Below are 24671 nucleotides of genomic sequence, written 5' to 3' on the forward strand. Positions count from 1 at the left end.
GGTTTCTAAAAAAATTCGGTATCAAGAAAATTTGGTATCGGTAAATTCGGTTCGGTTTCGATATTTACCGAACAATACCGAATTAGTCACAAAGAAGCTGTAATAGCCGGTTCAAAAACTAATTTTGACATAATTTTATAGATATTAATAGTGCAAAATACAAATATATATAAAAATCCACATGACTATAAGTGTGAGTTCCAAAAATCCATAATATATTGTCTATAATTGTACAATCAATTATATAACAACACTCAAGCTTATCAAATTTCATGTAAATTTGATAAACTCGGTTCGGTTTCAGTATTTATCTTGGTAGTTCGGTTCATAAAAACTCGAAACCAAACATGAAACCAAATAATTCGATTTCGATAATTTCGGTTCGGTACGGTTCTCGGTATTTTGTGCGCGGGTGATTGTGCAGTCCAGTCCAGTTCCAGTCCAGAAGAGCCGCCCTGACACGCCCGCACCGCACACACAGACGAGTCGGTCGTTTCCACTCGTACACACTCGTACTCGCCACCGCCCCTGGGCCCGCACCGCTGCTGTTGGGCCCGGCAGGCCATTCCCCGCACGACAGGTAACAAACGCGCCAGTCCAAGGGCAGTTGGGCCCGTGCCGCACGCGCCTACTAGTAGGCGCGCAGGCAGGCAGCACAGGGCAGCAGGCCCCGCCCATGCGCCCCCTACTAGGCCCACACCCTGGCCTGCATCCGTGGCCCGCACGTCAGTGAGCGAGCGGCTGCTCCCGTCCATTAATCGGGTCGGTCCCGTCTGCAGCCTCCGCCATCCTCTTCCGTCTTCCCCTCCCCACTCCCATCTGCTTCGTCGAGTCTCTCTCGGCTTGCTGGGGGCGGGCGCGCCTCCCCCTCTCAATCAGAGTCGGAGCTGGGAGAGCACACGAGGGACGTGAGGAGAGAGAGAAAGAGGATCAGAGCTAGAGAGAGAGAGAGAGGTGAAGAGAAAGAGTAGCGTTGATACACCGTCGAATCGAATCGAGGCATCGAGCCCTCCGCCACCCCCATATCGGAATCGGAACCCAGCATCTCCACCCCCTTTCCACTCCCCTCCATCCCGCGCATCGCCTCGCGCTTGCGTGATTCGTACGGTTTATCACCGCCTCTTTCTCTTCCACTCTCTCTCTCCCGGTCCGCCCGCCGCCGCGACGCCCACAAGTAGTAGCGACATTCGTCTCCGCCCCCCTCCTCTCCTCTGACATTCTGATTCTGATTGCTCTGTGCTCTCATGCCCCTGCTGCTGCTCGATTTGCGGCGGACTCGTGGTCCTTAACTGTCGGTGTCACTGCTGTTCCTGCAGCTGCTTTTTTTCTGCGGGGAGATGGCGGGAGGAGGCGGCGACGCCGCCGCCGGCGAGCACGCGTCGGCGGCCTACTGGTACGATGCCTGCGAGGACGGCGCCTCGCTGCTGTGCGGCATCGACTTCGCCACGTCCACCGACTTCGACCCGGGCCTCATACCCGCGATGGACTGCGGCGCCGACGACGGATTCGTCGCCGAGATCGACCGGATACTCGAGAGCATCAACGCCGAGACCGCCCCCGCGCCGCCGCCTCCTGCGCTTGCGCCCGCGCCCGCGGCTCCGCCGCAGCCGCAGCCGCAGTTGCAGGAGGCGGTCGCGATCGTGGCCCACAATGCAGTGGCCGTGGTGGACGCGGCGCAGAGGACCCATGGCGTCGAGGCGAGGAAGGAGCCCAGGAGGGAGTCCCCGGTCGCCGCGGCCAGTGGCGGCGGGGAGTGCAGGGACGGGAAGCGCCAGCGTCTCACCGCGTCTGGTACCGGGGGACCCCGCCAAGACTGGCGGCGCCGGCCGGTGCCGCGACCGCCGCCTTCCTCTCGCGGTTGGGAGGACCGGCGTGGAAGGCGGGAGCACGAGAGGCCTCGTAAACGCAACCGCGACGGTCATCACACCCATGATCATCTCCGACGCGAGGCTCGGGGTTTCTGGGAGCGTGGCCGCGGTGGCAAGATGGTGTTCCGCCATGGCATGTGGGAGGCTGAGGTGGATCGCCAAGGAAAGCGTGCCAGGATGCAGGAGGGAAGCCCTGCGGAGGGTAAGGTGGAGGTGGATCAGACTGTAGCCTCGCAGAAGGAGAAACCTGTCACTGAGGAGCAGGCGAGGCAGTACCAGCTCGAGGTGCTTGAGCAAGCAAAGAGCAGGAACACAATTGCCTTCCTTGAGACTGGTGCTGGGAAGACTCTCATAGCTGTTCTGCTCATCAAAAGTATTTGCGATAAAATGCGCAAGGAGAATAAAAAGATGCTTGCTGTTTTCTTGGTGCCTAAGGTGCCTCTTGTGTATCAGGTACCTCTAAAAGAGTCAGCCTTTAGAAGTTCTTGTTACAAGTTTCTTGGATGCAATTTAATTCATTGGTCTAATTGCAGCAAGCTGAAGTGATACGCGAGAGGACTGGCTATTGTGTTGGGCACTACTGTGGGGAGATGGGGCAGGATTTCTGGGATTCTAGAAAATGGCAATGCGAGTTTGAGTCAAAACAGGTAAATTCCTTGGTGATGTCGCTCTTTTATTTCCAAATTATTGCTAAACACAATGTCTTATGGTTAAGTTCTGAGCAAACTTGCGCATAGCCCACTGTGCTTTGACTTACGAGACTATAATGTTCACTACCTAGTCCATTTATCTGGTTGGTAGTCAAGACACTCAAATGAAGTCTAACTGTTTCCTAGCAGATTATTTAAGTTGTAATAATAAAATCTTGCTCTAGATGTAGTTTTCTTTCCTTCCATCGCGGTGGCCATTACTGCAGTATGTTTCCTCGGAACAATTATTTTATACGTTTGAGTGAAGTAGTTCACATGTCACCTTATACTTATAGGTATAGTTATTTCTTCTACTATTTCAGCAGATATTTTTTTACGCCTCTCAATCCATAGCATCTGAACATATATGGAGATAACCACACACACACACACTGTACGTTGACAACCAGACCTACCAACTAAGTATTAGAAGACCGCATCCTTGAATTGATCACCGGAACCATTCAAGATCTCATAGGCAATGGGCACATCACATTCCAATTGTGGCTTCATGCAAGAGAGGCTGCAGATTTTAGTTGTGGACCCAGCCCTGGTGAGTACACCAGCAGCGAATCCAGGATTTTAATGCTGGTGGGTAGCGTGCTCACCAGCAAACGCCACCAATCGAGCTACACCTCGTTCTCTTGTTCAGCAGATATTAATATTGTTAGAAACTTGAGTTTCTCTTTTCTACTTTTCCTGTCTTAGTATTCTCTATTCAATCAATCAATGTGGTGGCTGTAATCCTACTAGCTGTTTTCAGGTTTTGTGTGTATTTTCCTTAAGATGCAAGGCAAGTTTCTCTGTGATGATCGATGTGGATTGTATTGATATGCTATACCAGCTACTAGAGAGATAATTTTCAATTGCTTTGCTTCATAGTACGAGAACTCATAGGTAATATCAGATGGATCTGACTAAGTGAAAATGGCACGATAGCTCCAAAAAACCAAACACTCTATTCATTGTTATCTGTAATAATTTGGAAATGCAAGAAAAGAGTTGTTTTTTGAATCACTTCTTTTTGCTTCAATCGGAATTCTTTCAAAATTTAATGGTTAGAAGAGCAGCGGATAATAAAGATCCGCACAAAAGAGGCCTCAAATCAATGTCACCTGAAGCAAGGAGTGTGCTTGAGTGATCAAATTTCTAGAAAATGTCTAGGCATACATAATTTTATCAAATTGACTTGTGTATTTATGATTTCTAAACTATTCCATTCATAGTGTAGTATGCACAAAAGAATTATGAATGGTTATTTCTTAAGGACTCTGAAACAAAAAACTGTTAGAAATCAATAGTATTAAAGCTGTTACAGGGAAAAAACATTTTTTTAAGAAAAATGTTGTGTTTGTTTAGAAACTGAACCTGACATGGGAAGAGGCAGGAAAAACGAACTTGAAAGGGTGGAGTATACCCAGAAAATTATCATTGGATAGTTGGATTGAAGTGCGCAGAAATCCAAGTGGCGAACCATGAACGTTTTAGATCTAATAACATTACTACTATTGATTGATGTTTTTGTATTTTTATATAAGCCCCCCCCCCCCCCCCCCCCCCCCCGCCCCGGCACCCACACGCACTCACTTCTGATAGGGTAGTACATGCAAGCAACCACATGTCAATTGAACTTGAGACTTGAGGGTACACCCAAGCCTAATATACATCATTTGTTCATGCTTTAATGCAATTTTCCACCCATTAATTACCTTTGTCGGTAAGTTATTAATTTCAGGACATTATTTAAATTTGGAAGGTTGTAGGTTTAATTAGATTGGGTCCAACGTATTAGTCCTGGTCATATTAACTATTCTATAAATATAGAGGAGTACCTGTAAAATGATGAAAGATTTGGAAAACCCTCAACAATCTCAATCTTTATCCGCCGCCACCTGTCTCCCCTCCCGCATCTTCCCTGCCCTAGCTGCCGCCCTCTTCAGGTCTGCCGGCTGCAAGGGTGCTGGTGATGTACTCCACCACCTCCGTTATTCCAAGTCTGTAACAGTGAGTTGGTAGTTTTTTTCCCCAGAGCAAGAGGTATCTTTCTGTAAGCACCTCTTGTGTGTCGAGAGGATTGTGTTATTTTGTTGTATCTAACATGAACGCTAATGGTCCTGGAATCAATATGTTTATCTGATTTGTATCCCAATTAATTCGTTTTTCTTTCCTGCACTAGCTTGTTTTAACATGTTTTGTATGCACAAGTTGAATTCTCTTGGCTTGTTGGAGCTGGTAAGTGATAAAAAAACTTAGAATAAGACTATAGACTTAGGATAGTAAGGTATGCTATCTGCTTCTAGTTATTATCGATCAAGACGGATCCTCATCACTATAGTCATAGTGGGTTGGCTAAATTCACAGGTGTATGAGAGCTTTTTGTCTTTTCTCTCAATTAGCTAGTGATCTATAAAAGGGAAAACAAATCCTTGCTACTTAGTTAAGGACATGATATGGTTTTTAGCTGTCGTTTCATGTTTCACCTGTTGCTTCCACTTTATATGATAAGGTGTGTCACTTGTATCGCACAGCAAGTAAATCACCTTTTTGTCCTTTTCATGCTATCATTTCAATGCAATGTTATTTCTGTTACTTATACATGTCTCACGCAGGTACTTGTTATGACAGCTCAGATTTTGCTGAACATCCTTAGGCACAGTATTATTAAAATGGATGCCATACATCTTCTGATTTTAGATGAGTGCCATCATGCAGTGAAAAAGCACCCATATTCTCTAGTCATGTCAGAATTTTATCACACCACTCCGAAGGACAAGAGGCCAGTTGTGTTTGGTATGACGGCTTCACCTGTTAACTTAAAGGGTATGGCTCTGCTGTCCGCTCAGTGTATCCTTGCTATTCCATGTATTAATGAAAATTTTCTTTGGCATTTCCTGTCACATATTTTGTTAAACTACGCCTTTGCCTTTCCATTATATGTATGTTTTTTCTGATGCTTCTTAGTACTAATATTTGGATAGGAGTGACTAGCCAAGAAGATTGTGCTATCAAAATACGAAATCTCGAGAGTAAACTGGATTGCATAGTATCTACAATCAAAGACCGGAAAGAGCTTGAGAAACATGTTCCCATGCCATCGGAAGTCATTGTCCACTATGACAAAGCAGCCACTCTTTTGTCTTTCCATGAACAGATCAAACAAATGGAAGCTACAGTTGAAGAAGCTGCACTTTCTAGTTCTAAGAGAACTAAATGGCAGTTCATGGGAGCTAGGGATGCTGGCTCTAGAGATGAGCTGCACCTTGTCTACGGTGTTTCTGAGCGTACAGAAAGTGATGGTGCAGCTAATTTAATTCAGAAGTTGAGAGCTATAAATTATGCTCTTGGTGAATTAGGACAATGGTGTGCTTACAAGGTACTGACATCACATTTAACAGTGCACTAGTCTAGTGCCAACTGCCATGTGTTTCTAACTGCTATTTCTGTGTAATTTCAGGTTGCACAGTCATTTTTGACAGCACTACAGAATGATGAGAGAGCAAACTATCAGGTTGATGTTAAGTTTCAAGAGTCATATTTGAAAAAGGTTGTTGATTTGTTACACTGCCAGTTGACTGAAGGGGCTGCAATGAAAAATGAGAATAATGATGTTGAAATGCCTAATGCTGAAAACCACAAGCCTAATGAACTTGAGGAGGGGGAGCTACCTGACAGTCATGGTATTAATAGTTTTCCTTTTTCTTGCGGAATGTGTTCTCTGCTCATCATTTTCTGTTGAACCTTTTCCTTATTCTTCATTCTATCATCAGCACCTATTTTGCTTATTGTTTTTATTCTTTATCGTACTCGAGGATGTCTCAAGTTCACTTTCTAATGATGCTATTTTCCACCAGCTGTTTCTGTAGGTGAACATGTAGATGAAGTTATTGGTGCTGCGGTGGCTGATGGGAAAGTTACTCCTAGGGTGCAGGCATTGATCAAAATACTTCTCATGTATCAGCACACTGATGATTTTCGTGCTATCATCTTTGTAGAGCGAGTGGTTACAGCATTTGTTCTCCCTAAGGTGAAGACCATGTTCTCCCACGCTCTAAGATCAAGTACTTCTGAACCATTTAAGAATCTCTGATTTGTTTCCCTTTCTTGACATTGTAGGTTTTTGCTGAGCTTCCATCCTTAGGCTTTATACGATGTGCAAGCTTGATAGGTCATAACAATAACCAAGAGATGCGGTCATGCCAAATGCAGGATACAATTGCAAAATTTCGTGATGGCCGTGTATGTTTCTATTCATAATTTTCGATTGGATGCGCCCATCTTTTGTATCTTCTACGCTATCTATGCTTGCTTGGCTTAACTATCTGTGATTCTGTGCAAATATATTTGTGTTATTTCAAGTTTCCACGTATGTTTCTACTCATAGCATAATGCTACATTTGTATTTTTCTTTCCTTACCTTCTGTTATAGTTTGAATATTAATTAGGTGTAACTGTGTGCTATGCATATGCAGCTCTATTTTAGGGGCATATATTGAAGCTAATTTGGATGCTCATATTTCATACTTGTCCGGTTATCAAAACCACTGTGTCATTGGTTTGTAGGTTACACTGCTAGTTGCAACTAGTGTTGCAGAGGAAGGACTTGATATTCGACAGTGCAATGTTGTCATTCGCTTTGACCTTGCAAAGACTGTTTTGGCTTACATACAGTCTCGGGGTCGTGCTAGAAAGCCTGGATCTGACTACATATTGATGCTTGAAAGGTACTTGTGTCACCCAAATTTTGGTGCAACTAAAATATGCTTTGTTTAAGTCCATGAACTTAATTGATTGTTATAGGGGAAATTTGTCGCACGAAGCGTTCTTGAAACATGCTCGGAGTAGTGAGGAGACATTGAGAAAAGAAGCTATTGAGAGAACTGATCTCAGCCATCTTGATGCTACTTCTATGTTAAGCCCTGTTGATACATCACCTGATTCTATGTATCAGGTTGAATCCACAGGTGCTGTTGTCAGTTTGAACTCAGCAGTTGGACTCATACATTTTTACTGCTCACAGCTGCCAAGTGACAGGTACAGACTTCTTCTAATTTGTTTAGTATACTTGCTCAATTGCTCTTTCAAATTGCAGGCTCATCCTTAGTTTCCGACTTCCAGATACTCGATTCTTCGTCCGGAATTTATTATGCAGAAGCATGAGAAGCCAGAGGGTTCAACAGAATATTCTTGCAAGCTTCAGCTCCCTTGTAATGCTCCATTTGAGAAGCTTGAAGGCCCTATGTGCAGTTCAATACGTCTGGCACAACAGGTAATGGCAGTTCCATTGGAACAAACTATTATTCAGTTTTTACCTCATTTTTTCCATGAGTTTGGAATCATGCCTGACTGTTTTTGTGCAGGCTGTTTGTTTAGCTGCTTGTAAGAAGTTACATGAAATGGGTGCCTTCACAGATATGCTTTTGCCTGATAGAGGAAGTGGGGAAAGAGAGAAGGCGGAACAAAATGATGAAGGTGATCCACTCCCTGGAACAGCACGCCATAGAGAATTCTATCCTGAAGGGGTTGCTGAAATTCTGCGGGTGAGCATTTGCTTTCTCACTCATTTTCTCTGAGTTTGAACTTGGAATTGGTATTAGTGGCACATTGCAAGCTCCAGTACTACTTTTGGTTTATTATTCTAGTTACTTTCTTCAGTCTCATTTCACTGTATTTTATTTATCACAGGGAGAGTGGATTTTATCTGGAAGAGATGGTTGCCAAAGCTCGCAGTTTATTAAGTTATATATGTATTCTGTAAACTGTGTGAACATTGGGACTTCAAAGGACCCTTTTGTTACACAACTTTCAAATTTTGCTCTTATTTTTGGCAATGAGCTGGATGCAGAGGTAAATTTGTTATCTGGTAATGTTATACTATTTGAGAAAAAAAATGTTCTAGAGTCTATAATGTTTCAAATTTTAGGTTTTATCGACGACGATGGATCTCTTTGTTGCTAGGATGATGATAACAAAGGCATCTCTCGTATTCCGTGGACCAATTGAAATTACAGAAAGTCAGGTTGGTTTTCTAGGCAAATGTGAAGCATCATCTTTCATTTCCATAATTTACGTTAATGTAGCTAATTTCTATTCCTGTGAATCTGTGATACCAGCTGGTCCTGCTGAAGAGCTTTCATGTTAGGCTTATGAGCATTGTACTTGATGTTGATGTTGATCCCTTAACAACACCTTGGGATCCAGCAAAAGCATACCTTTTTGTTCCTGTTGGGGCTGAGAAAGTCATGGATCCTTTAAGAGAGATAGATTGGACCTTAGTTAACAGCATTGTGAACTCTGATGCCTGGAACAATCCTCTTCAGAGGGCACGCCCAGATGTCTATCTGGGCACTAATGAAAGGACTCTTGGCGGAGATAGGAGGGAATATGGGTTCGGGAAATTGCGTAATGGGTCTGCTTTTGGACAGAAGGCCCATCCTACTTATGGTATTAGAGGCGCCATTGCTGATTTTGATGTTGTCAAAGCATCTGGATTAGTTCCTGCTCGTGATAGGGGGCATTTTAATGATTATCAAAACCAAGGCAAGTTGTTCATGGCAGATTCATGTTGGGATGCTAAAGATCTTGCTGGAATGATTGTAACTGCTGCCCACTCCGGAAAGAGGTTCTATGTGGACAGTATTTGCTACAACATGAACGCAGAAAATTCATTCCCTAGGAAAGAGGGCTACCTTGGTTCATTGGAGTACAGCTCATATGCTGATTACTACAAGCAGAAGTAAGATAACGTTTTGAAGCTGAATGCAAGCAGAGTACCCTTTTAGTTCTGATTGTTTTTGTTTTCCCTTTCTGGCAAAATAGCTTCCAGCAATATTGTGACCCTTGGTGTTTTTATTCTCAGGTATGGCGTGGAGTTAATTTATAAGAAACAGCCTCTTATACGGGCACGTGGTGTTTCATATTGCAAGAATCTACTTTCTCCTAGATTTGAGCATTCTGAAGGTAAAGCTGTGCATTTCTTTTTTATGAGATTTCATTTATATTATTTCAGCCTAAAACCTTAGATTAACTTAATAAAGAAATACTAACTTAGTTCTTAACACAGTTACAAGTGGGACCATTCTTGTATAATGGGCTGTATGCTACTATTGTTTTGCAGCTAACAATGGAGAGTTCTCAGAGAACCTTGACAAAACATACTATGTATATTTACCACCCGAATTGTGCCTTGTGCATCCTCTTCCTGGATCACTTATTCGTGGAGCTCAGAGGTTACCCTCGATAATGAGAAGGGTGGAGAGCATGCTTCTTGCAATTCAACTGAAGGACATAATTGGTTATCCGGTTCCTGCAAATAAGGTACACCTGCAGCCCTCAAGCCTACATTTTTTAGGGGAAACTTTCTAGTATCCCCTATTACTAGAATTTACTTGTAGTGAGACACTTAAAATTTATCTTTTCTGCAATAAAATTTATCCTTTCTGTAATACACCAATGCTAAGACTGCATGACATCCAATCCAAGTGAGTGTACAATACACCTCTATGCCTCCATGATGGCTACTAGCCTTGGTGCATCATGGCTGCTAGTAAGAAAAATTAGCTAAATAAACCAGGATATACTCAATCCACGTGCTATTAATGCTTGTTTTGGACAACAATCAGCATGACAAATTTAAGGGTGTAACCTTTACAAAAGATTGTGCTTTTGGTTGCAAAAAGATCATAAACATGTTCTTAGTCACCTAGATTCATCTTGCACATCGATTAATGGCTCTCTTTTTTTGTGTTTGTGGCTCATGGCAGATATTAGAAGCCTTGACTGCTGCATCATGCCAGGAAACTTTCTGCTATGAAAGAGCGGAGCTGCTGGGTGATGCATACTTGAAATGGGTTGTTAGTAGATACCTTTTCCTAAAATATCCTCAAAAGCATGAGGGGCAGCTCACAAGGATGCGGCAGCAGATGGTTAGCAACATGATTCTGTACCAATACGCTCTGAATAAAAGCCTCCAAACTTATATCCAAGCAGATCGATTTGCTCCATCAAGATGGGCAGCTCCGGGAGTGTTGCCTGTATTTGATGAAGAAACAAGAGATTCTGAACCATCCATCTTTGAGGAATCTAGTCCTCGTCGTGAATTACGAAAGGACTCTTATGAGGACTATGCAGATAGCATGCAAGAAGATGGTGAAATTGAGGGAGATTCTAGCTGCTATCGTGTTCTCTCTAGCAAAACATTAGCAGATGTTGTGGAAGCACTTATTGGTGTCTACTATGTAGCAGGAGGGAAAATCGCTGCGAACCACCTGATGAGATGGATCGGGATCCATGCAGAGTTGGATCCCCAGGAGATCCCTACTTCAAAGCCATATATCATACCTGAGACCATAATGAAGAGCATCGATTTTGACACATTAGAAGGTGCACTCGGTATCAAGTTTCAGAATAAAGGCTTACTTGTTGAGGCTATCACACATGCATCAAGGCCATCATCTGGTGTTTCCTGTTACCAGCGCTTGGAATTTGTTGGGGATGCTGTGTTGGATCATCTAATTACGAAACACTTATTTTTCACTTATACTGACCTACCTCCTGGCCGATTGACTGACTTGAGAGCTGCAGCTGTTAATAATGAGAACTTTGCAAGGGTTGCTGTTAAGCATAAGCTGCATGTACATCTTCGCCATGGATCGTCTGCATTGGAGACCCAGGTAGTCCACTCTTTATTTGTTCAGCAGTGACCTTCCTTGTCTATATGTAATGGTTGGACTGGAGTAGGTTATGTTGAAATTCTTGCCACGTTTTTTAAGCAACGCTGACTATTTATCTCTAATTCTCTACCCTCTGAAGATTCGAGAGTTCGTAAAGGATGTCCAGGAGGAGATTTCAAAACCAGGTTTCAATTCTTTTGGGCTTGGGGATTGTAAGGCTCCTAAGGTTCTTGGAGACATTTTTGAGTCTATTGCTGGTGCAATATTCCTGGATAGTGGGTATGATACCTCGATAGTCTGGAAGGTAATTAGTTTCTGTATCCTTGAAATAAAGGTGTGGCCATCCTCATGTGGAAATACTAAGCTTCGTTTTGTTAAACCGTTATGCCAGGTTTTTCAGCCGTTACTTGATCCAATGGTAACGCTGGACACCCTTCCAATGCATCCTGTTAGGGAGCTCCAAGAGCGCTGCCAGCAGCAAGCTGAAGGATTAGAATACAAAGCATCCCGTGCAGGCAATGTTGCTACCGTTGAAGTCTTTGTTGATGGTATTCAGATTGGTGTAGCTCAGAACCCACAGAAGAAGATGGCACAAAAGTTGGCAGCGAGAAATGCGCTTGTTGTCCTGAAGGAGAAGGAAACTGCAGCGAAGAAAGATACCGAAAAGGATGGTGAGAAGAAAAATGGTTCTCAGATGTTCACTAGGCAGACCCTGAACGACATCTGCTTGAGAAGGCAGTGGCCAATGCCACAATACAGGTGCGTTAACGAGGGCGGCCCTGCCCATGCCAAAAGATTTGTTTATTCAGTAAGGGTGAATACATCTGACCGTGGATGGACTGACGAGTGCATTGGAGAGCCAATGCCGAGTGTGAAGAAGGCTAAGGACTCTGCTGCCGTTCTTCTCCTTGAGCTTTTGAATAGGAATTATCAACACAAGCCTGACGGCAAATAGTTTAGTTGATGTTCTTGGTAGTGGTGATGTGGGGGCATTCAGCATTCTTATACCCATTCAGTGCTTTTCAGCCCTGACAAATGAAAATATAAGCAGAGCTGAGGAGTGAGATTAGAGGATTATTTTGTCGAGGCCGCTGGTCACTATTAGGTATTTATATTACTGGTGAGGTATTGAGGTGGCACAAATAGGAGTTGCAAATTGCAATAGAAGAAAGGATAGGTTGATATATGAGGATACTGTTGGCCTCCCATTCGTCGATTGTATAAGGTGTTTACAGAACAATGCACTGATCCAATAAATTTCGCAGTGCTTAGTTACTGCTTACAGCATCTCACATTCTCACATTCCATGTAGCATTATGCGTGAACAAAACTGTCAACTTTGTGCTGGAATATGGATAGAATGACCTTGCCACCTGGTAGCAAGGGAATAATACGTGCTCGTCTAGAAAGATACTGAAATGATAATTCGATTAACAACTTGATGAAGATGACACTAATCTGGAAACTGACATGATGCAACGTCCATGAGCATAAGGAGAACAATGAAAACATCTTATTGCAAATCCCCAAAATTAAATGAAAACATCTGATTCCATTTCCATCGGGTGTTCTCCGACGACGAAGTAGCAAGCAAGGCTGCGGGCAAGCAGCGACCAAGGGTCGGTCTCGGTCTAGGCCGTGAGCTCCATGATGGCGCTGACGATGTCGCCGTCGTGCGCCTTGAGAGCCTTGACGGCCTTGGCCCGCGACACGCTGGCCTGCGTCATGACGAGGTCGATGTCGCGGGGCTCGATCCCGGTCTCGTCCACCTCCCCCTCCTCCTCGTCGGCCGGCGCCGCGGCCGCCGCGTCCTGCTTGGCCGTCGCCTTGCTGAGGTCCTGCATCCTGAACTGCTGCGCGGCCTGGGCCTGCAGCTGCGAGCTCAGGTCCTCGATCTTGGCCTCGCCGAATATCACGTACGTCTCCGACGTCGGGCTCTTGAACACGTCAGGCTTGGACACCACGAACAGTATCTGGAGCAAAGAACAAGAAGGGCTGTCAGTAACCAAACCAAAGACTAGCTAGGAATGAATTTCACGAGGAAATCAAGTTTGTGTTCTGGCTTACGTTCTTGGCTCTTTTGATGGTTATCCTGCTGACGCCGGTGACGGGTTTCATTCCGAGCTTCATCATGGCCTTGCGGCTCTTCTTCTCGCTCCGGCTCTGCTTGGAGCCCTCGGTTGCCCCTGCACCGAGCTCACCTAACAATAGATACTGCAGGTCAGGTTCCCCATCTGGCAATGCTAATAATCTTGAGGCGATTCATCAAACAGTGAAACAATCCACACTGTAGCATGCTGCTGTCAGTGCCAGAAGACCAGAGAAGATTCCACTCGGTGGAGTGGAGACAAAATCAACAAACAGAGGCCAATCAATCTCAACATGATAAAAGTTAAACATGGTACCATCATCAGCTTCGTCGTCGTCGTCTTCATCGTCATCGTCATCGTCCTCCTTGACGTCCTCGACGACCGGCGCCTCGTCCGCCGCCTGCTGCTCCGCCTTGGGCTCCTCGCTCTCCGCGGGTGCCGCCGCCTCGGTCTTCTCCACCTCCGCCGCCGGCGCTTGCTCGCTGACCATCCTGCCTCGGCCGCGGCTGATGGAGCACGGGGTTTTCGGCGACCTGCGGTGGTGGCGCACGGGAACGAGCCTCAGGATAAGGGCGGGGAAGCGGAGTGTGAGCGAGCGAGCGGGAGACCAGGCGTGCCGCCCCGCAGGCCTTATCTATCCGCAACCGTCTCGTCGCGCCGCGGGGTGGGCTTGCGTGCGTACCCACCCGAGCTGGGCTCTTCCGGCCTGTTGAGGACGCGGCCCATCAGGTTCTCGTAGAAAACAGTTGCTACCACTTGATGTAACTTTTTTTTTTTGAGATGTAAGCTATTTGTATTTGGTTTGTCCTCTGAAAATCTTTTTTTTTAAATAAAAAAGTCTTCTCTGAAAACCACTGGCCCGCCTGATAGTAGACGGACCGACATCTCGCGCATCAATAAATCTTTCATTGTTCTCATCCCAAAAAGGATTCTGCTTGCTCCCATGGTGACTAACTGACTATCGGCCTATCTCCCTCCAAAATTGCTCCACAAAAATTGCTTCTAGATCCTTGACCTCCCGGCTTCAACCTGTCACCCCCAACCTGATTCATGCCGATCAATCTGAGTTCATTAAGGGCAGAACCATCTCCGAAAATTTCGTCTACGCCGCTGATATCATTCAAACTTGCCATAAGCGCAAAGCTAAGTGCCCACGATTGCCCTCAAACTTGACTTTCGCAAAGCGTTTGGCACTGTTAGTTGGCAGGCTTTGGATGCTGTCCTCGCAGCCAAGGGTTTTCCTCCTCTTTGGCGGCTTTGGATCCAAGATCTTGCCTCGTCCAGTCAGTCTGCGGTTCTCTTGAATGGGAAGCCTGGCCCTTGGCTGCATTGTAAACGTGGACTGCCCCAAGGTGACCCTCTGTCTCCGTACCTTCTCATTCTTGTTGCTGACACTCTCCAACAACTAATCCACCTTGCTTCCACCAATGGCTTGCTCTCCCATCCTCTCTCTTCCTCTTCCCTGCCCAACCCTACAGTACGCAGACGACACTCTCATCATTCTCAAAGGAGACCTGTCGCAGCTCGCACATCTTAAGGAGATTCTAAGGCTGTCCGCACTGGGACCTTTAAACAGTCCGCTACGCTATCTTTTCAGGATCCTTTAGGATCAATTTTGCTGCACCAGGTACGCCCGCTACGGTCGCGTTTCCTCCTAATCTAGCGCGATAGCGGACGTCCGCTACGCCTGCGCCCGGGCCCACCTGCCTCCGCCCGCGCCACGCACCAACTGCCGTGGGGAGCTCCGACGCGCCGCTTCGACCCCTCCGCCCCACCGCCCGCTGGCCGGCGCTGGAGGTGATGAGGGCGCCCGCGACCTGCACCGCCACGGCGAGGTCGAGCACCTGCGGCGAGGCCAGCTCGAGCCGAAGTAGGGGCACCGCCGCCGCGGCAAACTAGGCTGATTGTAAGTGCAATCCTGCCAGCAGTATTTCCCTGAAAATGAACCTGGCCTCAACTTGCCCTTTCCAGAAAAACTTTGTTCTAAATCAGTCTCACCTGAAAACGTTGCAGGACGACTTGGACGAGAGTGTTGAAGACACAAGCACCCAACTAGAGGTACTATACATGTCTCATCCAATTTGAAATTTTCACCCTTCCACAGCCAAACTAAACTGCTAAGCAATTTTCTCCAAGCTAAGATAGCTGACATCTCATCATGGCCATGCATGCATAGAATTTCAGTCAGAAGACCTATATATACACGTGCCACTGTTAGTTCTTAATTAGATAAGCTGACATGTTGGTTGTTATTTGTGTTCCTGCAGCGTGCGATGAAGAGGCTGAAGAAACTGAACACGCGCGTGAGGCAAGGCGGTTCTTGCTGGGGCATAGTCTTGTCGGTCATTGCAGCTGTAATCTGTGTTGCCTTGGTCTGGGCTCTGATAACAAGTTACTCCCTCCTTCCCCGTTTATAAGGCATGGTAGAACATGACACGGTCTTCTAAACAACACTTTGACTATTTATTTATCATATATTATATCACTTTTGATTATAAACTTATAATCATTGTAAACTATGTTTGATTATGAATCCAATCATATGAAATTTGCATTATAAAAATAAAAATTTAATAGTCAAATTATTGGTCAAAGATGAGAAGGTTTGAATCTTGATATACGTGTATGCCTTATAAACGGGGAAGGAGGGAGTAACAGTCAAACACTAACGGTCGGCCGAAAGAGATGATTTTTCAGGTCTGGACAGCTCAACAACTGACATTTCCTGCCCAAAGTTGCTCAAACATTTCCTTCCCTCTCATGATGATATGTAGATAGTTCGATGATTTCAGTTTGTTCAGTCCAAGTGGCACTATATTGTACGTACTAGTCTGATAATCCCTGTCAGAGAAACCTTCAAATCTGTGACTTGTCAGCGGAATAAAATTGTCCATCCATTATCTTATTATTTGGCCAACAAACAGAGCCTCCACGTTCGCTCTCAAAGCTTATAAATTCCCACGTTAATCGGAGAAAATTAGAAAAATAAAAATTACCCACCACTACCATTATGATGAAAATTAGTCTAAAATACCCCTGTGTCTAATTAAAAATCACTCACCAATGCCATTATGAGAAACTAAATATAAAATACAATTTAGCTATGTATCAGTTATAACAATCAATCAAAATAAAATAAAAATAAGAATAATTATATGAATAATATTAAAGCTCAACAAATCAAATTGTTATTATAGGTGGATCATATTTGAATTGTTTTAACCAACAATAAGATATAATTTACGATAATGAACAGGGTGATATATGGTAAAAAATAGTACAATCTTTAAGTAAGAATATAACTATATGCAAATTTTTAAATTTTCAATACTAGCCGCGCAAATACACGGACTATATGCCTAGTTCGGTACAATTGTCGAGAGAGACGTCAAGCTAATCTGCTTTTGAAAAACTCGGTACAATTTCAACTCGTGCTCGTCGCGCAAATCGGCAAATGTTTGCGAAGAATGGGCTTCCACGAGACGAGCGAGATTAGGCCCATTTATGTGACAACTGGACTAAAGCCCACTCTAGCAGTTCTCGTTAAAATAGGCCTATGGACAGTTAATTTTGGCCTTCCTTACCGCTATTTTTGCTTGGGTGTGTCCGGTGGGGGACCTAAGACACGAGGTACCTCCAGAACCTCATGGCCGGCCGCGGCCTCCTCACTTCCGACCAGGCCCTGCATCCAGGTGCTCACCGGCACCGCCGGCGAGATAATGAGAGACAACTGCAGGGCAGTGAGTTAACACGCACAGCCATTCTTTTTACTGTCTTGTTCCCAAATTGTAAGAATGCAAATCTGAGTCATACGGGTTCGATCTTGTGCTACGCGTGAGAATGTGAGATGGACGCGCATGCGTTGTTGGGCAACAGAAAGGCAGGAAGAGACATGCAAGCTCACAAGTTCCAGAAGGTGTCTTTGGAAAAATTAACAACGCTAGTAGGGGCGGTGCCCATAGCCTGAACCTCACTTTTGTCATGTGCCGCGCACAAGCGGGGGACGCCTGCGTACCTAACAATCTTCTGAATAATGAGCACCAACCTAAACGCTGCATGATTAGCGGGCCTGAGCTAGTGCTAGTTTTTGTCCGTAAAGCCGAAGCCGAAAAGGAGCAAAAGCTTGCGTTTCGAGGAAAGAGAATCCAGCTTTGCAGCGCGAGCCAACAGCATGGGGGATTTAGTGGTTGGCCTTGCCACACAACAAGGCTTCTTGCCTTTTTCTTCCTCGTATAAAACATGAACCTCTGCATTTTTCCTATCGCTCCGCGGCGTTGCCAAGCATGAAATTGAAGCTTCCTCTGATCTTAATTGACATGGCTGCTGCTCCTGGAATTGCGGTCAAACCGACAGCAGTCCATGATCTACTGACTGATTGGCTACGGATGGCATGGATTCCCGATTTGTGCGTCCACCAACACTGACCTGCGTGTGCAGCCACCATTCACCAGAGCGCGTTGGCATCCCCCTGCAGCCTGCAGAATGGACCTCGCCTGGTAGGTAGCCGTTAGCGGCGTTCTTTTAGATTTCCACTTTGCAGTGTTTAAAAGCACGTTCCTGATCCTATGAATGACAGTTTATAGTTTGTGCTGTTCCCTGAACTGACCCCCTGAATTTTACCACACAATACACCAAGCAGAGACGCCGAGACGGAGAGGCCTCGGCTACAGTGGGAGCTGAGTGATGATGTTACAGCACTGTGAAACACACACGATAAAAGAGTTCATCGCGAAATCAACAGAAAAGAATGTTCCTAGTCCCAGTTCCACGGTGAGCCAGCGACGCAGATCTCAGTCAGAACCTTTTCAGTATGTATTCAGAGATTAGCTTTAATTTGAGCAACTTTACCAAGAAACTGCATGGACCAGCCGGCCCGCCGCCCGCCGCCCGCCCCTGCAGGCTGCAGCCTCTGCATTAGGTGGTTCCCTTTGGGTAAAGTTTCTGCACTGACGGATCCCATCTAAACGTGGTGGGACTCGTGGCACTTGATAAGGAATGGCTCCGCTCAAGGAACGGAAAGTTTCTCCTCCTTAACGTGGAAGGCACTCGGATCTGGCCTCTCTTTCTCTGAAGCCAGCCACAGAATCTGGTCTGAGTTGTCTGGCCCTAGCTAACCACACTTCACTACTCAGGTACTCACAGATCGACTTCTCTTGCCAAGTAAGTAAGTATACTAGTACCAGGACAAAAATTGCTCTAATTATGCGTCTTTTTTTTCGAGCATATCTAATCATGCGTCTTTAGAAAGGCTTTCACTCCATGTAAGCGGCAGGAGCCAGGAGCCCAATCCACAATCCAATCCAATCAATGATGCAGCGCATGTTCGAGCATATCTAATCATGCGTTTTGGTTTGGCCACTAGGACACGTAGCACAAATTTTGACCAATAATTAGGAGTAATAAATAAAGTCAGTTTACAAAACTAACTCTACAATCCATGCACTACTTCGCGAGACGAATCTAACGAGGTCTTTAACCGCACGATTAGAGGTTGGTTACTGTAGTATTACTGTAGCCAATCATCTATTAATTACCGTCATTAGATTCATCGCGAAAAATTATACCCATCCGTGAAATTTTTTGAAAATAAATTTCGTTTAGTACTTCATGCCTGCAAAATTCTTTTTATAGCGTGAGCACCACAAACCATCCAAACAGGCTGATCTGGCATGATTGCGCGTTCCGCGGCTGCTGAGTGCTGACCAACTTTGCTTCCGGGACGCAAACTCATGAAGAGATGATTGCTCACGAGCACTGACTGCCATTGCTTGTGCTTCTTACCGAAGCAACCCAGGCTGTGTTTAGACGAGAGGAAAAGGGGAGAAAAAATTACATCAGTCTCTGTAGCATACTGTAGCACTTTTTGTTTATTTGTAGTAAATATTGTCCTACCATGACCTAACTAGGCTCAAAAGATTCGTCTCGCAACGTACATAAAAAATATGCAATTAGTTTTTTTATTTAACTATATTTAGTACTCCATGCATGAGTTATTTGCTATATTTAATGTTTCGATGTGATAGTAGATGTGATGGATGTGATGGAAAGTTTGAAAATTTTGTGGGAACTAAACACACCCCCAGCATTTTTGTGCTGGCTCTAGGCTGTGTTTAGTTGGTGAAAATTTTTGAGTTTGGGTACTGTAGCACATTTGTTGTTATTTGATAATTAATATCCAATCATTGACTAATTAGGCTTAAAAATTCATCACGTCATTTACAGTTGAACTATGTAATTAATTATTTTTTCAACTGCATTTAATGCTTCATACATGTGTTCGAAGATTCGATGTGACGGATACTGTAGGAAAATTTTTGGCAACTAAACAGGGCCTACTGATGACGAGCTCGTCCGCATGGCTTACAATGATGGAGCTGAGAAAGTGCAATGCTTCCGTGAATATGCACACCAGGAGTTTGCCCGTACTGTTGAGTGCAACTGAATCAATAGCATTTGGCAGACGATAATGAAGCCGGCCACTGTATATCCAGCCATTCCGATCCCCGTTCATCATCATCCACCATCTCTTGTGCTTGTGGTACTGCTGCCTGGTCCATCTGAGCATGGGTGAGAGCTGAGAACGCACTAGAAAGTTCGATTCCATGTCAGAGAAGAGGAAAAGAACATTCAGCTTGTTCGGTTTGCTGATTTTTTTGGGGCTGATTTCACTGTAGCAGCTGATTCAATAGTGGTCTGTGAGATGATGTGGTCCTGTAGCAGCTGATAGCGGCTGGGTACTGTAGCGCTGGTAGCTATATGGACTCAGGTACCTACAATACGGCCATTATCATCACATTCACGACGCTTCCCAGAGCTCATCCTAGCATACAGTAGTACAGTTCATCGCTGTTGTACTTCTGCTAAAAATCACTGGGCCCTCAGTCCGATTGTCCATGCATGATCGACGTTTTAGTTTTACTACAGCAGCAGCTGATGGCAACCAAAAGCCTGAATCGTTTTTACAGATCTCAAGCATCTGCCGCCTGCCTTTTATTATCGCATCAATCATATCCTAAAAAAAAAGTAAGGGCCCCGTCTTTGCCTCCACTAACAATGGCTCTCGCACATGGGGTGGCCACCTAGGCTTGCCCTGCCCTATAAAACCGCCGCGACCGACCGGAGTCCTCCACTGACAAGCATTAGCTCGCGACGCGCGAAAAAAAGAAAAAACCGCAGCCGCCGGCCGGATTAATTCGTGCTGCTTAAGCAAGGACCGGAGGCAAAGGCAAGGAGATAGATGGAAGCGCGAGGAAGGAGATGGTCATCGGCCGGGGCAGCGCGGCTGCGGGTGGTTCTGGTGCCGGTACTGCTGCTGCTGCTGGCGGCGGCGGCGGGGTCGCGGGCGCAGCTGCAGGTGGGGTTCTACGACAAGCTGTGCCCGGCGGCGGAGATCATCGTGCAGGAGGAGGTCAGCAAGGCGGTGTCCGGGAACCCCGGCGTCGCCGCCAGCCTCGTCCGCCTCCACTTCCACGACTGCTTCGTCAGGGTACGTGCGGCGTGCGCCGGTGCCGGAGCTATCTGGCTCGCCACTCCATCCTCCGACCCTTTCCTCGCGGAGTACTGGGGTGCTGCAGCCTCGGTGCCTTGCGTTGCCTGATTGAGAGGATGAGAGGGCGCGTGATCGGGTGGCTTGGAGTGATCCAATGCAAACGTGATGTGCTTGGCTTGCACGTGGAGCCTGCCTGCCTGCCTCTTCCGCCGTGCGCCTTGCTCTGCTTCCCCTGCTCCCGCTTCCACTTTTTTCCTCTCTCTCTCTCTCTCTCATTACAGCTAGCAATCAAGCACCGGTAGTTGGAATTTTGACAGCCTCGCTCGTTGCATGCAGTAAAAAGCAACCCCGGAGGAACAGGATTTACAGGATTATTCTACTGATTGATTGCAGGGCTGCGACGCGTCCGTTCTGCTGGACTCGACGCCGGGCAACACGGCGGAGAAGGACGCGCCCCCGAACACGAGCCTCCGCGGCTTCGAGGTCATCGACAGCGCCAAGACGCGGCTGGAGCAGGCCTGCTTCGGCGTCGTCTCCTGCGCCGACGTGCTCGCCTTCGCCGCCAGGGACGCCCTCGCGCTGGTACTTACTACCTGCCTCACTCCACCTACCTTCATCATCATCAGCCTCCTCTACTTCTTGTCCTCCAATTATACTCGCCAATAATAAAAACGATTACCAAGACCACAGACACCACCACGTACTAGCTACTACTCCAGTAGCAAGTGGTGGAGAGCTAGCTCTGTCTTGGATCACGTACGCAATTGATGAGGAGGCATGGCCGATCCGTCGGTGTAGGATGCCACCGAGCCGAGCAGAGCGGCTTGGAATGCAATATAAAACGGGGCACGGGCACGGGCGCGGCGCATCCCGTTTGCCTTTTCTTCTGGGGAGCGACGCGATCCCAGCCTTTGACAGAAAGAAAGAGCCCTCCATGTCCACCGAATCAACCTGCACGTACTAGTACGTACGTTGCCATCGGCATCATCCGGGCAGGGAGGGGAATCCGATCCGGTGCGGCCTCGCCATGGCTACGTTCCGAAGCAACGCACGCACGGCCGGCATGGCATGATGGGAGGGGCCCGTGCATCCGATCCGGCAGGGAGCCAAGCCATGAGCTAGCCATCCTTTTCTTTGGCTACACGCCGCCGGTCCGCTACGGCACGGTTCCTACCGGTGGGCGTCCCTAACAGCGGCGTCACATGGTCGTGTCGCGCTCCATGGTCTAGCTAGGATCAGGTACAGGACCTGCCTCCCTTTCCCTAATCTCCTTTTTCTGATGAGATGCGGCCGGCGAAGGAAGGCTCCAAAGGGGACTAGCTAGTACAGTCCAGCAGTGCAACAGATGTATCCAGTGCATGGCTAGAGGGAAAACATCGTGAGAAAAAGCTTGCTTTCTGCAAGCCCTTTGGCCTAATCACTGGAGTCTTTTAGCAATAGAAGAAATCAGTGAGTGGCGTGCGTGCTGTGGCGGACCAGCTCCAATCATTCCCCAAAGCTCAGGCGCCCGATCTCCACGCACAATGCCCGTGTAATTCAGTGCAGGGCATTGTATTCGAACAAAATTCAGTGCAGGGGATGTTCAAATACCAAGGCATGCAGCTGCCTACATCCTCCAAGTCCAAGGCTTTCTCTTTCTTTGGGCACTTATTTAAGGAAGTGCAGGTTCAGCGTCTCCATTTTCTTCTTCTTCTTCTTGTGATGCTTGCAATATCGGTTCAGTCTCTTGCAAGTTGAACTGTTTTATGCACAGCGGTGATGGTCAGCTCTGATTCATCAAACAATTGTAGAGTTTGTGTTCAGATGCCGTTGGGTCGTAGGGAGATTTTCTGATGTGCAGTATTATTTGTCATACGACCGTTGCACATCTGTCGTGTTCTAGTAGCACTAATTTAATACTCCTAGTTGCACATTCCGAGCTGGGCAATAGCAGTGCTAAAAATATTGATACTGTTAAGTCAACTACTAATAACATGGGATTAGTTTATTTTCAGAAAAAGAACTTGGGATTAGTACAAGTCTAGTTAGTTGAGCTTGAAAGTTGCTGCAGTCCCGTTCTGACGGTGCCTGCACATGTAGCACCAGCTGCCGAGATCATTGTCACTCGCTCGCTGCAGGGAAGCGTAGGACAGAGCACTTTCCGTTTTGCAGCTGGAAACAGAGCTTGAGAAGGACACAAACCAGCAGCCGGTGCAATCGAGACAGAGGCACCATCGTCAGAGCTGGGCGGCTGGCGGTTCCACGTCCATGTCCCGTGAAGGATCAGCAAAACCCCCGGCGAGGAATGAGCGAAAGCTACGAGGGCCTTGGCTTTGGCTTGGTAACAGGGTGGGGGCGTGGATCCGTGGCGCGCCCATGTGGCCGGCACGCGCACGCCCCCTTCTTCCCACATGCCACCAGCTTGTCTCCCTCCCCATGCCTGCAGTTGAGCCGTGCCCTGTCACCGGCCATGTGCCTTCGTCCCTAGTCCCTGTCACTGCTGAGTTAGCGCTCGCCAAGAGCCGGATTTGATACAGTGACAAGGGGGACAAGCTACCAGATGTTCTGCTGGCACGCCCAAAAAATCCGTGTTCGTCTTGTTCTGATGATCTCTCTTCAGTGTGTGCCTGCCAATCGATTTTCAAATAGACAATGACCAGCGAGCCATGTCTGGTTCTGAGTTGTGACCGAATGAATGAATTGTGGTGCACAGGTCGGAGGCAACGCGTACCAGGTGCCCGCGGGGCGACGGGACGGCAACATCTCGGTGGCGCAGGAGACCAACGGCAACCTGCCTCCCCCGACGGCGAGCGTGAGCCAGCTGAACCAGATCTTCGGCAGCAAGGGCCTCACCCAGGCCGACATGGTCGCCCTCTCCGGCGCGCACACCATCGGGAACGCGCGCTGCAGCTCGTTCGACAGCCGGCTCTACTCGTACGGGCCCAACGCCGCGGGGCAGGACCCCAGCATGGACCCGACCTACCTGGCGGCGCTGGCGCAGCAGTGCCCGCAGCAGCCGGCGGGCGGCGGCGGCGCCGACGGGACGGTGGCCATGGACCCCGTCACGCCCACCGCCTTCGACACCAACTACTACGCCTCCATCGTCGCCAAGCGCGGCCTGCTCGCCTCCGACCAGGCGCTCCTCGCCGACCCCACCACCGCCGCGCAGGTCGTCGGGTACACCAACAGCCCCGACACGTTCCAGACCGACTTCGCCGCCGCCATGGTCAAGATGGGCGCCATCGGCGTGCTCACCGGCACCATCCGGGCCAACTGCCGGGTCGCAAACTGATTCTGATTGGGCGGCCGGGCTGTGTGATTAAGATGTATGTAACGACGTAGTAGATTGTTGGTCTGCTGCTGCTGCTGATGATGATGATGATTCAATTGTGTTAGTTGCGTAAGAGTAAGAAGTAGAGTGATGGTCTCCCCCTTTTCTTTATTTACATTTTTTTGCCCTCTTCTTTTTTATACTTTTTATGGTTTTGAGATGAGATAAATATAGCTTTATTTTATTCTTTTAGCTTGTGTCCTTGTATGTAACCATGAGCCGGAGGTCAACAAGGAACTGTGTGTAAAAGGATTGTTGCGAGAAAAATAATGCTCAATAAAAAGGTACTAGTAGTAGTACAGAAAATGGTCACATTCTGCTTTGCGTCGCTAGTCTTGGGCCGGCTGGTAGAGAGAACTATTGTATTGACGGGTTTAGGTGGGCTAAGAAATGTAGTGGGCCGGACGGAAGTATATACAACAAGCCCACAAGGGCCGTACGGAGCAGGCCTCGGCTACCTTTGGGCCTTACGAACGTGACCCCACCATTCTGGGCCAGTTTATGAAATGCGCACGTTGTATTTATTACTTTTGGTCTGTCTATACTTGTCTCTGCT

General features: G+C 47.0%; 3 protein-coding genes across 3 annotated transcripts; 2 read left to right on the plus strand and 1 right to left on the minus strand.

Moving 5' to 3' along the window:
- The first annotated feature begins 792 nt into the window (after positions 1-792).
- LOC120690843 (endoribonuclease Dicer homolog 1-like) lies at positions 793-12513 on the plus strand. Its single transcript, XM_039973689.1, has 20 exons — positions 793-1174; positions 1317-2321; positions 2402-2515; positions 5167-5377; positions 5536-5930; positions 6012-6234; positions 6409-6581; positions 6671-6793; positions 7118-7278; positions 7355-7588; positions 7673-7823; positions 7915-8094; positions 8240-8401; positions 8478-8573; positions 8668-9290; positions 9414-9514; positions 9672-9871; positions 10318-11226; positions 11366-11530; positions 11618-12513. Exons 2-20 carry the CDS (start codon positions 1338-1340, stop codon positions 12179-12181), a joined length of 5769 nt encoding a protein of 1922 aa, XP_039829623.1. The 5' UTR covers positions 793-1174; positions 1317-1337; the 3' UTR covers positions 12182-12513.
- Positions 12514-12580: 67 nt separating this feature from the next.
- On the minus strand, positions 12581-13925 carry LOC120690844 (nascent polypeptide-associated complex subunit alpha-like protein 2). The gene is made up of 3 exons (XM_039973690.1): positions 13632-13925; positions 13294-13427; positions 12581-13199 (listed from the first exon to the last, which is right to left on the minus strand). Exons 1-3 carry the CDS (start codon positions 13804-13806, stop codon positions 12858-12860), a joined length of 651 nt encoding a protein of 216 aa, XP_039829624.1. The 5' UTR covers positions 13807-13925; the 3' UTR covers positions 12581-12857.
- Positions 13926-20430: 6505 nt separating this feature from the next.
- Positions 20431-24421, plus strand: LOC120691360 (peroxidase 5-like). Its single transcript, XM_039974404.1, has 3 exons — positions 20431-20802; positions 21199-21387; positions 23498-24421. The coding sequence occupies exons 1-3, from the start codon at positions 20554-20556 to the stop codon at positions 24074-24076; spliced, it is 1017 nt and encodes a 338-aa protein (XP_039830338.1). The 5' UTR covers positions 20431-20553; the 3' UTR covers positions 24077-24421.
- Positions 24422-24671: the final 250 nt, after the last annotated feature.

This window comes from Panicum virgatum, chromosome 9N, assembly GCF_016808335.1.
Source record: "Panicum virgatum strain AP13 chromosome 9N, P.virgatum_v5, whole genome shotgun sequence".
Classification (NCBI taxonomy): Eukaryota; Viridiplantae; Streptophyta; class Magnoliopsida; order Poales; family Poaceae; genus Panicum; species Panicum virgatum.